Below are 17,523 nucleotides of genomic sequence, written 5' to 3' on the forward strand. Positions count from 1 at the left end.
AATAAAACGAGTCGGCCTAATGGTTTGAGTACGCAGAGAAGCGCTATCTCTTAAACTGCCTATTGTTACCTACCCTTTTGCGGGGAAGCTACGCCCGTCTGCGGAGCCATATTATGCTGCCAGAACGCTGAGTGCGTGCCTGAACAACGCAGCAGGCTCAATAACACCTGTAGCAGAGGGCGCGTCGCTCACAAAAAACTTGCGCGGGTCCTGAGCTCAAGGACATGCTTTCACAATTGTTGTGGTGACTTGACTCATTGTGCGCACAAGGTTGTCGACATTATGAAAAAAAAGTCTATACAAGTGTGAAAAATGCGTTGTTTTCGCGGAGCTCTATTTCCTTAGTCTACGCGCATCTGTTCGGACCGCGGAAGGTACAATCTCTGTATGGCCATTGTTATTGTAGATAACGTTCTTCTTTTTAGGCAACGCATCATTATATGTCAGTGGGGGACATTTACAACTGAGTGAAACTCGCAGATTAACTAATTATTTTTTCAATATTTCTGAAGATTGATATTATGATGAAATGCCGGTCAAATGAAAGTGAGTCATTGCGAATATATGATAAACGGGGCACTTTATTTAAAGGTAGGCTCCACGAGCACTTAGACATTTTTCTCACTGAATAACGAGTCGCGTGATTCCCGTCTCATGAAACTCCTTGGGTTGCTGCTTCAAAAAGTCTGTAACTGACTCTTTCACGTCATCGTCCGACACGAATCTGGTTCCCTTGAGCTGTTTTACCAAATGCCCCAAGATGTGGAAGTCGCAAGGAGACAGGTCTGGGCTGTATGGCGGATGCTGCAGAGTTTCCCACTTGAATTTCGCCAGTTTTGTGTTAACCACATCAACGACGTGGCGACGTGCATTGTCGTATGGGGCGAGATGACCTCATTCGTCAATTTTTCACGTCGTTTTTTCTTGATTGCGACACGCAGCCCATCCGGCGTTTCACAATATCGGAAACAATTTATAGACTCTCCAGGTTTAGCAAATTCTATCAGTAATTGCCCCTGACGATTGAAAAAAGAAAGTCAACAACGCCTTTCCGGCAGAAATGATGGCCTATGCTTTCTTTGGTGGTGGTGAATTCGAATGTTTCCACTGTAAGCTTTGCCGTCGTGTTTCAAGCTCGTAGTATGGTGGCACCATGATTAGTCCGCGGTCACAATTGCAGACAAGAAGTCGTCACCCTCATTGTGATACCGGATCAGATGAGTCAAGGCAGCGCCGAACCTCTCCGTCATCTGGCGGTGGTTCAAAATCTTGGGCATCCATTGCGCACAAAAAAGCTGATAACCGAAATGTCCATAAATTATAGTGTGAACCGAACCGCGACAGATGTTCATAGGCTGTGCGAGTTCATCGATGCTTATCCTCCGCTTTTGTTCAATAAGCTTATCAACCTTTGCAATTGTGCTGTGTTTGGGGTGATTGCACGTTGGGTTTGGGCCGGGCTTAGATCGGATTGCAACTTTCGCGTCCTTCTTTGAACCGTTTGCTCCAACACTTCACAGTGGCCAATGAGACGCCAGGTTCAGCGTACACGGCAGCCATACGACGACTAAATTGTTTTTGGGAAACACCTTCAGCTGTCAAAAACCTCACGACACGACGCTGTTCAACTTTTGGAGTGACCATTATGTCATGCAACAATGTTCAACCCAGTGTATGAGAGCATTAACGAGCATTTATCCTCCCTCCTGCGTGTCACTTTTGTCAATGAGAGATGCCTGTCTGCTACGCGCATGCCTCGCAGATAATCAACCGAACCATTATTGCGCGGGGTGGGTTGGCTCACTTTCATTTGACTCGCCCTCGTACATTAGAAATGTGATGATCCAATGGAATATACAAATGCGAAGATACAGCTTGATAAAGAGCAAAAAAGTGCCACTGAAAACAAAGTTCACTACACGTATACACGATACCTCGCAACAAGGTATTTAAATATACGTATAAGTATCGAATACATTTATGTATCTAAGGAAAGGTCACTGTATATAATACGCCAAGCAAGGCAAATAAACATGTTACTCAATCACAGATCCACAGATCACACAGCCCGGGGGTAGCGAGAACAAAAAAGGAATGAAGAGGCTCAATGTGTCCTCGCGAAAAAAGTCAAAGTAGAAAAATGAATAAGAACGCAGTTACCTTTGCTGGTTTTAGTGTCTTGACATGGATACTTTGGCGCAGAGGAAAAAAATGATATTCTTTTCTGTGACATGGCGGCACAAATGAAACACCACAACGCTTCGTCTCATCGGACCTCGCTGCGCGCGTTGTCAACTTGTCTGGTAGTGTGTTGATTTGGCTTGCTCGTTGCATGTTCCGATGTACGACTTTAGAAAAGTCAATGTACCTTTGGCGTCAAATGTTCATAACTGCAGTAAACCCACAAAGTTCCGGAATTGAAAATCTAAAGCACGACTTTGTAAAGGTCAATGTACCTTTCGCATGAAAAGTTCACGGTAACTCCATACCCTTAAAGTTTAGGAATCGAAATCCATGCTTTCCGTAGATTCCGCAGCCTCCGCGATATGCCGCGACGAGCCCGTTCGTCATCAAAACGCCCATGAAACTTTGTGCTCGGATGGGGCTGCTTACGTTACGTGACTCCCGGTGCATGGGCGTTGCCGCGAAATCCCGTCCGAGTTTGCAATGTTCGTGCAGAAATATATTTCGAGCGTGAAAAAAAACGTTCTAGACAAAATCCAGAATGATTTCCAGCGCCGGTGATTGCTTTGGTCGGTGGTGCATGACAGCAAAAATTAATTTCGAAGGGGGGGGGGGTGGCTTGAGCCCTATAAGCACCGCCCCCCCCCCCTGGCTACGCCCCTGGTGCTAAATAAAAGTGTTTTTCCAAGCATGAGAGAAGCCCGCGAATAGACGCAAAGTGCCTCGAGCGGCCAGTCGCACGGCAGTTTGCACTTTTCCTCTAAGTATAACATTTGGGAAGTTGATTAATGAATTAAGACTAATTATGTAATTAGGCGGAATACAGAAAATACTCTGAGTATCTTCAAGCGACGGCAAATAACATTTCGTTGTTTCTATACAGCCACGCGGCAATTCCGCATTTGTAAAATTTGCTTCAAGTTACCTGGGGCACCAGGTATACGCTGTGAGATGTTAAATATCCTAAGTTCATTGTTCACTATGCTAACCGACGAAGTTGTATGACAGTTGGTGCTGCGACGTATTTGTAAATTTAGGAGCAACATTGTGTGATGATCTCCACAGAACGACAATGGTCATTGTAGTGTGTGCAACTAGTTAAATGGGAGGCCATCCTGTAAAGTATTTTTTTGCATGTGTGGCTCAGAGCAAGGTTTGCCGCCTGCGTTTCCTTTTCAATGTGAGTGCATCTTCAACTTTTGATCGCACAATTTCAGAATTTTGTGTGTATATACAAGACAGTTTCCAAATGTACGTGTTCAGACTCTAGCAGATGCATGTTCAATGTTATAATCTAAAATATACGAAAGGGTGAAATAACATTTGAGGAACTTACGAAGCAGTTACTACAGGAGAATGCATAAAGTTAGCAAGTAGACGGTTCTTGCAGGGACAATGCGCACGTATACAAAGTAACAAAGAACAAACGAAAACAGAAATTTTGATGCCGTAATAAAGAGAGCAGATGAATTCCATGATGAACTGTATAATTCGCAATAGCCACATGAACACGATAAAACGTGATATCAAAGAAGAAATATAACTTTGGTTTGTAATCAGGGAGGAGGGTAGAACGGCTTTGCAAGGTATGCCCCGGAGAGAAGATGCAACAACTGTAGCTGACGTGGCAAGGGTTGACGGAACTGCCCTACTCTGAACGCTTGCGATACTTTGTAAGCAATGCCTCGTGACTTGAAGTCTACCAGAGATTTACCATGATGGCAACGAAATGTGAATTCATAAAAAAAGGAGTCATTAAAGAATTGTAGGCCCATGAGCTTGTTTTTGGTACAAAATATTCACTAAAGTAGTTTCGAATAGTAACAGGTTAACACTTGACGTTCAATATCAACCCAGACAACAAGGCGGTTTTAGAAAGGGGTATTCAGTAACAGATTACATGTCGGTATGTCAACAGTGGGAAAAAAGTTTGTTTTGCGCGAGTACATTGGGAAAGAAAGAAAGAGTACACAAGACAGAGCAGTGGCTTCCAACATCTCTTTATTCATGAAAACAGTGATTTATGCAATTCGGCGACAACATTTGACATGTATGCTTGCATCGCCTTCTAAGAAATTCAACCTCTTCATCGCTCAGAATCATAGAAGGGCTGTTTACACAAACTGACCCAAGTCTTAAAATTATTTCGGCTTCAACAATGTCGCGCGTCAGCATGTCGCGATCCTTACAATGGTACGTGCGTTAAAGGAATAAGATGTTCTTGCAAGAAATGAAATATGTTTCCAGGCCTAAGAAAAACAAAAGTATTCTGTCTTGTGGGTTCTGTTTTTTTCCGTGTACTTGCAATAAACAAACTCTTTCTCAGTATAACCAATAATTGAAGACTTCAATGGGCGGCTTTCCAGGCGACTGAAATGTAGACTAAGACAATTTTGGATAGCGCGGATATATACTTCGGTGTTTGCAGTCAATCTTTTAAAGATGTAAAGCACATTTATCTAGGCGATGTAGTCATAGGGAGACCGTGGTCGCAAGGGGAAAAAATGCTCAGAAGATCAAAATTTCGTTGGAGCCCGTATGGAATCCACTTCCGTGTGGTAATCTTCAGCTTAAAGATATCCGTGAAGATAATATTTTACAATCAGCGCGTCGTAAGAGTACTAACATAGTGGGCCGAAACTTGGAGGACAACGCCTGAGCAGACACTGTCACTCTAAAAAAAATGTTACACCCTTACGGGTGATCGCTCGTTCCAAGGATAACAACCCAACCATTAAGACATTGTTATCTTTTTTACAACGAACGACAACGAATAGGAACTAGACGTTCGATGAGAAAAGGCGTAGCTGAATGTAGTGTCATAATTCTGACAGCCTTGGACCGAGCAGAAATATCTGACAGGAGAATTTGACAGCGATAGCTTTGAAGATTTATTTGATGTACTTTTCGTTTCTTATGTTGCATGTGTAATTATTTACAGAGAAGGCAGGCGAACAAGGTACCTTGATTGCTCTGCACCAACTATTCGATCTTACCCTGTAAACGTGAGTGTGTGCGCCATATGGGACAATCGAACATCCCTTATACACCTGCAAAAGTGTAAAACTCCACGAGCGATGTAACGAAATCAATGATAGGCTTAGCGTTACTGCATCCCCACCAGGGGCCGCAGTATGTGAAAATAAATAAATAAAGAGGCATGGGAAAAGACGATCATGCAGGATTAGAGATCGAACGGTGATAGCCGATGTTCTAGCTGAGGTTTAGGAGGAACGAAGCGTGTAGTTTGGTACGGTCATGTAATGCGCAGAGTATAGGAAACCGGCAGTGTACGTGTTAACTTAATAGCAAAAATTCTTCCGAATCTGATACCTTAAATCCCCAAACTGACCTTAACACCATCGTTACCTGGTGTAAAATGTGCAATATGTAATTGAACGTAGCCAGAAGTAAATTAATGAGAATTTGCCACTGTCGATCCCCTTCCTACGTGTTCTCTTAACGGTATTTCAATTAATTTTGTAACTGGTTATTATTACTACATCGGCATTCTGCTGCGTTAACATCGCCGATAAGACATTTACAAATCTGTTCGCTCAGTCATACCTTAAGTCAATCATATGCTTGGTTTTCTAAAACAATTTTTTATCTTGCGGTTGCTATGGTTCCTACAGTTGCGGTTGCTACAGTTCCTAAAGTTTCAACAGCGCTTAAAGCACAATTATACATCACTTATGTTTGCCCTAACCTAAACGGCTCAACAGGCCCCGGTCACGTTACAGTAATCAATAAAATGTGCAGAATAGCTCCGCTCATTTCATTATGCCACTATCATCGCATAGTTGGAGTAACCAGCTCGAAATCCAGTCATAACCTTCCTTTACCTGACGAAGACAACGTATCGTAATTATCGCCTCATTAAACACGCATTGCATCAAACAAACTTTCGTAATTTCCCCACGTCTAGAACGCGTGCTCAAAGTTAGCGCTCCGCGTCAAAACACTGTCATTTATTCCCAGTCCTTCGCTCCTAAAGCATACCCCGATTGGAACCACCTTCCTGGTTTACAGACACTGATCGTCTCCGCCGATGACTGGCCAGCATAATCTGAATAGCCACTTTTCTTGTTTTTTCCATGTGCTCTTATCTGTTCAGTTTACGTATTCTTTTGTTTTATTTTGCCCTGTTTGCATATGTAATACCTGATCTTATTGACGCGAGGAATTCATTTGATGACAATATTGTTTGCTGGTTGCGTTCTGTGTTAGTCTATATTCTTTTTGTTCATTTTTTGCTTGTATGTTTGATTGTACCCCTCTCCTCTTTAATGTTTATACGACTTCAGGGCACAATAATTAAATAAATAAAGAACTAATTAAATATATAAATTCTGAAGTACGTCGTCAAATTATGTGTTAGATGAAAAATCGTCTCGTAATATGGGTTGTGCAGTGTCTGGTAATTGCTAAACATTTTCAGTAACAAACCTGATATACAGTAAATGTGTACGTTCAGTGTGCATTAAATGTTTACAACAAATGGCTCTGCAGGGCCATGCGTCCACAAAGATGCCTTCAGTTGAAGGAAATGTTCTGGACGATATTCATGGTTGCACAATGTCTGGGTGCGCTGGCTGACAACAACAAAGTTTTGAAAGTCCCCTACGAAGATGACCCTGCGCACTACGATGAACAACATATTCGTGATGTAAGTAAAGCACTTATTCTTATTTTACCGAGTTTAAATGCTTTCTTCTGACAAACGTACACCCGTGAACAAATGTATACGGACCAGGGACTCCGCGATAAAACTGATTTTCTCCTCGGCCTATGAGTGTAACATGAAATTTAGACTGCAGTCCAAACTTGGCGTTGCGAATTTTTTAGTGCACTTGTCAGTTTACATTATGCCTGTTAATTACCAAGTCATTCTGTTCTTTTTTTTCGGCGACCCTGTGGTCCGTATACGCATGCTTACGGGTGTACGCTCAGATAGTCATAAACATACGCGTTTTATATGTAAAATAGTCCAGAACTACATGTCACTAACTTGTTCCTCTGACGAGGAACACTACACAACTTCCAAACACTGCGAAATTGGCTGGTTACTCCGTTCATGGTGTGGAAAGTACGGCTAACACAACACACAAATTGCTTGCTACCTTTGGCAGTTTACTCCCAATCTATATGCTCGCCAATCTTCAGTACAGAAAGACTGCAACAGTTCTTACCAGTGATGCTGTCACATGTATCTATTTAACAAGGTACGTGAGAACTTATACAGGCTGTCCCAACTATCATGCACCAAGATTTAAAAATATGCAAATGCCATGCACGTACTTAGACAGAACCAAGGTAATGCTGTTTGCCTTCGCTTGGAAATACTCAGATTATTTTTTACATTGCGCCTAATCAACTCCTCAAATATTATATGTAGATGAGAAGTGTCAATGAGAAAATTGCGGAGCAACTTGAAAAATTCCCGATACAGCTTTCTGTTGCTCAATACGTGCTACATAAAAGTGTTTTCCGAGCGTGAAAGAAGCCCGCGAGTACACACAAATATTGCCGTGCGACTGGCCGCTCGAGGCACTTTGCGTGTGTTCGCGGGCTTCTCTGACGCTCGGAAAAACACCTTTATGTAGCACGCTGTTCTAGGGCTACCTAATAAAGTCAAGCCTGTTCAGTAGTATACGCCAGCCGACGGCTATTTCCACAGTTGAATGATATCTCAGTCATTCCAAGCATGTTTGAGAGTTTCCTCAGGCTTCAAGCAATTAAGCTTCAAGGCTGCTTAAACATTGTATATTTTACATGCCGTATTTTTACTTTCAGGTGGTCAAGATCAACGGCAGAATTTGGGTTAAGAGTCGTAGTTACAACATAATGACCAAAAGACGCTGCTACTCAATAGAGAGACAATACGAATATGGCTATCGAGAGTGGGTGTACACATTTCGTTACAGAGATCCGTACCGGCCAGACGTACTGTGAGTAATTTCTTGGTATCGAGTGAATATTGCAGGAACGGTTGCTCTTATCTCACTTTTCGCTTTGTGCAGCACGGCGTTCAATGCGACCTTACGTATACGGAGAACTGGTAACCACTCAGTGGAAAATGCAGCAGTCTACACGTTTAATAAAGGTGAGCTAGTGTTCATCACCACCAATACCAAGACCGGTTATTCTGTTCCTGCATGCAGAATCAAGCATGAAAAGATAAATAAGTTATCAACATATGTGTATCTTGTCTACCTAATTAAAAAAACGTGGCTGCAGGTTTGTAGGATGATGGTAAATTGTTGTTGACCGTCGACACCACAAGTTCACAGAAGCTGTGCGCTTTCCTATATCTTCGAAGGGAGTTACAGCGTAAATGATGATCATGACCTTGGTGCCAGTCACGCGTATCCACTAAGGGTGATTGGCCAAGAATAGTGTGGCGGTCGTAAATGCATTGGAGGGAATACCATTAGATGTAAATGCAAGCAGGAATAGTAAAGCTATCGTGTGGTTCAGCACTCAGGTGGGCATCGCGTAAGTTTCTCCGAACGTACATATTCACACTGAAAGAAAGAAACGAATAAACGAAACACAAAGTTGAGGTCTGTGAGATTCGCAAATCAAATTCGGCATGACGGCGCATATATTCCCGCGGGTGTGACCGTGCACGTCCTGCGACCCTCTAAAATAAACACAATGTCCTGGTTGATCCGCGTGGTGGAGCGGCTATAGGAAGAAAAGACGGGGCACTGATATTCAAGCTGTGCTCAAAGCCCGACGAAAAGTAAATCGTCGCTGCTGTGGCACAAAGGTGACGCTCGGCTCTGAGGAAACCTCCGCGAGAAGGGCGACTTTGACGCCCTCGCACAGCTAGCTATGTAGTAGAGGCGGAAGAAAAAGAAGCACCAGAGTGAATGTCGGTGGGCAAGGGATTATTATTTTAGGCACCTAATTAAACCGCCCGATTCTTGGCCAATCCCCCACTGTGGGTATGTGCCACGGCCACTAAGGACAACAACAACAACAACAACAACATCGTCAGAGCATTCTGGTCCATTAATTGTCTAATTCACCGTCGCAAGAACAGCACGACATCCGCGTGACGAAGACACGGGCGAAGGTGACAACCCGTTCATCCTGCTCTACAGACCGCTCACGACAGCTGCATGCAAAGTGTGTGCTCAGCAACCTGGAAAGCACCACACTGGAGCAGATGAACAAACGCAGAACATTCTATCAGTACTTGTCTAGTTCCACTCCGGTCCTTTCGAGGCTCTTGCGTAGAAATTCTCAAACTAGATGTTCAACAAACTAGCCCGCTGTCGAACTTTCCTTAAATTCTGGGGCTTTACGTGCCGAAACCACGGTGCGCTTATGAGATACGCCGTAGTGGCAAGGCTCCGGAATAATTTTGACGACCTGCGGTTCACTAACGTGCAGCCAATGAACGGTACACGGACGTTTTTGCATTTCGCCCCCATCGAAAATTTGGCCGCCCTCGGCCGAGATTTGATTCTGCGCTTTTGGGCATAGTAGCTAGCGCGATGCCAATGCCACTACGCCATTATGGTAAGCCAAGCTTTCCTTAGTGTTGTGCAAAGGTAGAGGGCAGACACAGTCATGGGGCTTACCTTACCGAACAACATAGTGCGAAGAAAACATTTCCAAACCTCGACAGCATAAAATGGAAAGCGTCGCGAGGAGCACATAAACAAAGTAATCGTAAATAAACGTAAATATAATATTCTCGGTACCTACTGCAGTTGAGAACCTTCGAGTCCATCATCATAAAGCTTTGCTAATTCTTTTTTTTTGAGTCCGTCAGAAGTTTCAATTAAACATATACCTTGTGACAGCTGCACGAACAATGACATTCGATGCGAACATAAACTACGCAAATTTGACATTCGTAAGCTTGGTGAATCCGAAACTGGCTCGGAAAAAGAGTGCAAATACAAGGTCGACAACGTCGGCTGGTTATTGCTTATTTTGATGCGAAAGCGTCAAATGGCCCATTGAGCGAAAAAGCCGGCGTCTGTCATCTGTAGTAGCGAAACGGCAGGTAAATTCCTCTAGGCTGTGACGCCACCTCACGATCGAGCGCTGCTCGACGGAGCAAAAGTGGGCGAAAGGGAATACCTGCATCCGCTAGCGCGCCAGGTGTTGCTTGAGGGGAAAGGACATCGCTTCGACGCCACGTCACCCTCGCTCTCACTCTCGGAAGCGTGTGTTATGCGCGAGTTCCTTGTCCGTGCAGGCTCTCGGCTACGTTCTAACCATGCTTCGTAAAGGCATAATCAAAACGCGCCAACAGTCTCAATTCACCGCGAGGAATCGAAAACTCGCAGGACCACTCAGCGGCATTCAAGTGGACATAAACGCTTTCGCATCCACAACTCATAAGCAGTGGAACTTTTTGTTGGGCTAGTTGGTGCATGGTACTGGAGTACTAAAGCGCCAAACAGACGACACAGCGCCCATCCGTGTCCCTTCTTGTTCGTCTGTTTGGCGCTTTAGTACTTCACTATCATAAGCAGTGCTTAGGTGTCCTGGGATTTCATTAACGCGAAGCTTTTTTTGAGAACCACTCCGGAATTTTCTCACCCTGGCTGCTCCATGCTGTCGCTGTCCTGCCAAAGAGATCATACACAAAAAAATAAAATAAAATTACGTGCCCCATGATGAGTTTGAACCTCCCTCCCCCTGCACACCAGTCCGATGCCCTAGATAGATAGAATAAACTTTAATGTCCAACGGAAAAGGTGATCTACCCACTCCCCGAGACGCAGGTCAGGGGGCGAGTGCCACCGCCTCAGATGCAGGCTGGGAGGTCTTGGGTCCCAGCAGCCTCTTCAGCCAGTTGGACGAGGCGGAGCTGCAGCTCAGAGTCTGAGCTGCGCAGCTAACAATTCAGCAACTATAGCACTCTCTTTGTTTTCTTTCTCTACTGCATGGAAATAAGGCCAGCAATGCACAGTGCGCATAATTTAGATTACATTTTAAACACGCACGAACGTGTACTTCTATCGTACCAATGCCTAAGCTCTTCGAGGTGGTCGCCGCGGGTGTCACACTGCCTAACACGGGTGCGCGAGAGCACATGCGCGCGCGCCAGTTTCTATTACGTCCCCCCCCCCTCCTGAAATAATAAGGCTTGGTATCACGGCCTCCGAGATTTGCACGCGTCGCTCATGCCCAAATCTCGAAGCCCGTGGTTGAATCTGCATAAACTTTTTTTTAGGTGGCAAACGGCATCGAGTTTTGGGGATTGCCGAAATTTTGCTGCGGGGCACACTGTAATTTAATTTACGCCTCTAAAAGTGAATACGGGTGCAAATCTTTCTATAACTCGCACCCTTGCAGTGAAAGAAGGGTGTAAGAAATGCGAGTTGTAGACAGACTTGCACCCTTATTTACTTTTAAGGATGTTAATTATTGTACGGTGAAGAAGGGACACGGAACGGAAGGCTGTCACAGATATACAAGGCCAGCGGCTTCAAGGCATTACGATTTCGCCGAAAACGAAACTATACAGAGGGCGATCCCGATGCAACCGCTCAAGAGGCCGTAGCCAGTGTCGTAGCAACAGGGGGGGCCGGGGGGCCGTGGGCCCCGGGTGCAAGGGGCCAGTGAGGGGGGGGGGGTGTCATATACGTCTGAAGGCACCCCTCTTTCCGCCGGCTACACCCGGAGAGGGGGGTGACAGAAGACCTACGGGCCCCGGGTGCCAGACGACCTAGCTACGCCACTGGCCGTAGCTTAGGCGATTGGGTCAACTTAGTGCCAGCGAGACGAAATGGTGGTACTGACGACACAGGCACTCTTTTTAGGCGTCAGCTTCGCTTCGACGAGCCTTCGAATGCAACATCTTTGCCCGGAAAGCGCTTACGATAGCTTGTTTAGAGAAGAGCTATTTGCTCATTTCGATAATGTCGAGAGCTACCTCCTCAAAAATATTCATTTGCATGAGACGCTTATGATACTTAGACTAAAAAGTTTATGTTAGTTTGGTAATTACTTACGAAACTAACAAATTACTTCTTTTATAAAAGCTGCTAATCTGTACAGTCGAACGGTGAACGTAATTTCAGCGTCATTCATATTGTTCTGATTTTAAGAACTCCTAGTAGATGAAAAACACGTGGTTTATAAGACTAGGCCGGGTGCCTCTTTCTTGAGCTGCATCAAATTTTAAGATATCGCCTATGGTAGATATTGCATCTCTAACTCTTGAACAATATTACTCTTTGAGGCGGGCATTACTTCTACAAGAAATTAAAATGCTTTTTCATAATTACCCTACTATGACTATTTAACTTTTTTTATTAATTACTTTACGCCCCATATTACCATTTACGAATTGTAGTCGTTGAGTTAGCAAGGCGTAACCAATTAGGACGAATTCTCAGGATGACGCCACTTTGAAGATATTAATTTTCAAAATGTGTGACGAGATACATTGGTATTCCAGTTACTTTTGTGCTAGTTTCAATGCATAAATTAACATTTTCTTAAAGTAAGTGGGACAACAGTAAAATGAAAGTTTGACGGCACATATTTCGAAACCGGTGTCATCCTCCGAATTCATTGCAAGTCGATAGGCCTTGCACATTCCTGGTGAAAGCTTGTAAATGGCAATATGTATGGTAAATTATTAAGTAAAAAGCGTATTTAGTTATATTTCATTAATTAGTCAATTACACGTTTCATTTCCCGGGAACGTAATGTGCACGTCATCGAGTAATTTCGTTCGAGGCTAATAATTGTGCTTTCTGCCATAGGTGATTTTTAAAATTTTGGTGCAGCTAAAAAGAAAACACCCTTTATATGTGGATGAGCACCGGCTCCCGACATTATTCGAGAAAGCCAGCCAAGCACAACTAAGTACTCAACCCATCGCTCCAGAACGTTTTCATAACTCGCGGCTGTAAATTAAACTCAGAAACGAAAGAAAACAAAACGATAACTAGGCACAACGCCAGGACGCAAGTTCTGAAGTTCTGGTTTGTCGCTTTGCAGACTGATCAGCTACCAAAAATAGTGCTTGGTGGTTTCAGGCAATGTAGCAGAAGATGTCACTTTTGTATGTGCAATAAAGTGACCAATTCTGATATTATTTTAAAGATTTTAAGTTTTCATTCGCCAGCTCATGCTTCAGTGAACATAGACCAATAAATAGCAAGAACAAGTAACCAAATTATCAGTTAATTTAGGCATCATGATTTATCCTTTTCGCAAATCATGCGCCCCGAAACCTTATTTATTACCGATCAATAACAAAGCTCGGAAAAGACCCAACTGATTTGGGTGAATGGAAGAGCCATGTATGATCAGTGTGTTGCATAAACTAACATTTGACTAGATTTGCTGCTAAACAGCCCTTACTTACTTCCAATATGCAAAAGTTGCTTAACAATCTGTGCTACTAACTCTCATTAATGTTGCGTGAAACATCTGTCTTACTATGGCAGGATATCCCGGATTTACCCACAAGCTTATGAGCTATGCGCTTTACTACGGTTGTATGATCCTAGTCATACGTCTTAAGGATGGCAGGAGAGGTATGTATCTTCTTATGTATTCATCGATTTAATCGCAACCTTGGGATCAAACAAACCTTTAGCCATAGATTAACAATGACGTGTATTTTCCTTTAACGTACTGCACAGGCTTAGAGATAAACTAAGTTTTATAATACCTCCGTGCATTAACCATATTTCAGCGGACGCAGTTTAAACGGAACTCTAAGAAACAGAAAATAGAGACTCATTTATCTGAAGTTTAATTTATGCGAAGGACACAACGATTACGAAAAGTTGTTTTATTTGGAAAGCATGAAGTGTTTTAATTTCACTGCGGCGAAAAAAAAAAAGAATGTCATTCGTGTTACTCTGCTTGGAGTATTCTTTCGCACAATGTATTTGTTCAGAAACTCTCGGTTTTTTACTGTCGCCCATCACGATACACAAAGAAACGTGAAAACTAGGCAACATAACGCTTCGTAGCAGCCACTGATGCTACGACAGCGCAAATGACTGACACACTGGATCTTCTTAGCTATTTGACAACACCATTTGAATTCCTCGTCAACTTCATCCTATTTTATATCCAGTATTACAACTGATGAGGCAGGCACAGCTTCGGTGCCAGTTTTGTCTAACCAGAGTTCACAAAAAAGAAGCATTCCGTTTAAATGTTTGTCAACATTGTTCATATGTATGACCAACCAAGGGCCCTATGACGTAAAGCTATTATAATCTGTTGTTGCAATGCCTTGACATCAAATTTAAGTAACCGCCAGCGCAAGCCTCGGGTGGTGCCCCGGGCCCGCACCATTATTTGAATTGCCCAATCAAACTCTTTCCTCGTTTATAGGAGGTTACTTTTGTTTGCCTTGAAAGCGAACAGTACTGCCTACTTTGACTATTTTTTCTTATTTTAATTTTTTGGCAAGAGTGAGGAGCACGCATAAGTGGAGATGGTTTCGGTGGGGCCGAGCTAGCGCATTGAAAGTAGATGAAAGGATCTATGATGAAAGGATGAAGGATTGAAAGGTTGAAGAGGGCCCCACCGGCGTCTGCAATTGGTCCGCTTCCCCTTGCCCAGCTTGCGATGGCTGGTCGAAAACCGCGGCGGCGTGCAACAGAAGGTAAAAAATGTCGCTGAAACGAATCCTCAGCGAAGAAGAGTCGGCAGACCAATGTCGTATACGTGCCGAAAATGCTCAGCAACATTATCCTGCGACGCAAATACACGTGTCAATATACACAAATACATTCTACCCGACAGCTGCGAGTACCCAGTGCCCTAGCGATCGGCTGGCAACCATCCTCTGTTCCTTTGGGAACGGGGCTAGTCTCCGGCTATCCCACAAAGAGTTCAGTGCTGTTCGGCATATTAATGCATCTTTATTGCGTGCACGTCACTTTCTTTGACGCTGTGCGTTCTCGCGTTCTTTTTTTTTTTTTTTGACGCCACGTGACAGACAGGCGAAGTGAATTTATTCAATAAGCTTTGGTTTTCTTATCCTTTAGAAACGTTTAACATAAACGTTTTCTGTTTCTAAGCGTTTAGAATACGCGTTTAGAATGCGCATCTGATATTCACAGGTGATGGTACATGCAGAAAACAAAATTCAACCCTTTATTAAGGACAGTCAGGAACAATGTAAATCACTTTCCACTGGTAATTTGATATTTGAAAACAAGATGTTGGTCTATGTGCCGCAAAAAGACTCACAATTACTGAAGAAAGACAAACTATCCTTTCTTAATATTTCGCACCGAAACAAAATTGAAAAAGAAATGACTGGTAATGCGCTGACGCAATATTATGCATGTGTATGTTTGTAGGTTATAGCGAGACTTTTCTCTATTTATAGATTGTATTTAGGGAGTTTCACTCTGTACGATTGTGAAATACTTTGATTATTTCTTCTGATGTTTCTGTTTATACTGTTCTCTGGTGGTGTTTTTAATATATGTGTGCATTACCTACAATATTGGTGTATCGAACTCGTCGGTAGCCAAACTTCTATTAACTAACAACAACACCAGCAGAAGTACATAGAAGTGAACGCCGAGAATTTCACAGTGTCATACGGCATTTAATTGGGCCTTTCAGCACATTCGAAGTTTGCAGAACTGGCCAGCTTTACACTTTTGTTTCTTTCGAATGCAGTGTAGTCCTTGCCGGTTCATAATAAATAAAAGAAAGGGGCTGACAGATGGAGTAACGCACGTGGTATAAAGGCTATAAACAGGGATAACGTGCCTTTCTGAGGCACGTTATCCCTGTTTATAATCTTTATACCTCGTTTGTTGGTCCATAGGCAATCGCTAGATTCCAGAACGCCGAAGGTTGAGGAACTTCCGAAAGGTGCTGGCCTCTGTATTTTTTTTTCTTGGACCCTTTCTGACTTGTCCAGCGTTGTGCCACCTTATTATCGCTTCTTTTATCATTGTAGACGCGCTATTAGCCCATACAGCGTAAGCAAATTAATGCGCCCTTCAATACCTGCACAATGCGTTTTCAAGAGTTCAGGATAACTTTTCTATTACGAGCAATAAAAACAGCGCTAAACATCAGGACGAGCCGAGGGACACAGACAACTCGTCCTGTTGTTTAGCGCTGTTTTTATTGCTCGTAATCATGAACCATGCAACCAGCCCAAATTCGTACTACTCTGCAACTTTTCTATTTTTTGTTTCACTTGCAGCTTGTGAACTGTTGCAAACGGACAAAACTGTGGGCACAGGTGTCCCAAGGGTCTGCAAGAGTCTTTACGACCGTGAATGCTGGGGGGATAAGACACGACTTTATATGGCACTCTGCAAAAAACTGCCAGATTATATCATACCCCGATAATTACTTTTTTATGCGAACATTCTTATATGAGCCATTCGGCGAAAAAAAGAACAGTCGCAGATAAAATCTGATTATGTATTTTGTAAAGACGGTGTTCCTCCTATCTTATTAATTTCACGTTGTCCGTGCGGCTCACTTACCATTTCCAGTGATAACGGCGCCAAGTCTACGGGTGATGTAACAAAAAATGGCCGAAAGAATGAAAAACAAAAGGGAAAATGTAATGATTTCGAAACAAACCACTGTTCACATAATGCGAACTAGCAAATAAAAGCGTCATTCAATGAGCACATATGTAAACTTCAACATGTAGCGCGTAGCACAAACTCAACTCTCTTGCTGCAGTTAGCAAATAAAAACAGGAAATAAGTATAATGATGTGGCACTACTTAGGTTGGGGGGGTTAAAGTACGTACTAAATGTGCAGCCATAATAATGATGGAAACAATGCTGAACGACTATACAAAAGGTGTTATAAATTACTGACATTTTAAATCAACGTTTTAGATACTCTCAATTTGAATTGAACTATCTGACTTGACAACCTGATGCTCAATCTCTTTGAACATTTGGTAATGATTGCACAAAGTTCACGCTAAATACTGAAGCGGGACTGTTTAAGGAGAAGAAGTATGCCTGCTGTCGCCATCTTCTGAATTTGTATAGTGCACAAAGTCAAGGCAGAAATATTTTCTTTCAGTAAACTCTCAACAAATACTATAGCATTAGGGAGTGGCATGAAGTGGCATTGAAGCGAAAGCCCTCGAAGCTACAGCCACTTTCTCACCAAATGACTCGCTGCCTTGTTAGGCATGCTGATCCGAAATAACAGGCGGTGCATTTCTTATTTCGTGCCATCCCTTTCTGTCTCTGTCTCACACACGCACAAAAAAAAGTGGAGTTGCAAAGACGTGATACTGTATTGCAGCTTTGTGCACGATTTTTGAAAGTTTTAAAGTTGGCAAAGAGTCCTTGGGGCAAGAACACTTTAGAGACATGGTTGAATTG

At 43.1% G+C, this 17,523-nt stretch overlaps 1 protein-coding gene across 1 annotated transcript; it reads left to right on the plus strand.

Annotated features, from left to right (window-relative positions):
- Positions 1–3,334: 3,334 nt before the first annotated feature.
- Positions 3,335–16,602, plus strand: LOC135915848 (uncharacterized). Its single transcript, XM_070527334.1, has 7 exons — positions 3,335–3,364; positions 5,126–5,143; positions 6,697–6,853; positions 7,981–8,135; positions 8,208–8,290; positions 13,620–13,709; positions 16,367–16,602. The coding sequence occupies exons 3-7, from the start codon at positions 6,701–6,703 to the stop codon at positions 16,513–16,515; spliced, it is 630 nt and encodes a 209-aa protein (XP_070383435.1). The 5' UTR covers positions 3,335–3,364; positions 5,126–5,143; positions 6,697–6,700; the 3' UTR covers positions 16,516–16,602.
- Positions 16,603–17,523: the final 921 nt, after the last annotated feature.

This window comes from Dermacentor albipictus, chromosome 10, assembly GCF_038994185.2.
Source record: "Dermacentor albipictus isolate Rhodes 1998 colony chromosome 10, USDA_Dalb.pri_finalv2, whole genome shotgun sequence".
Taxonomy (NCBI): Eukaryota; Metazoa; Arthropoda; class Arachnida; order Ixodida; family Ixodidae; genus Dermacentor; species Dermacentor albipictus.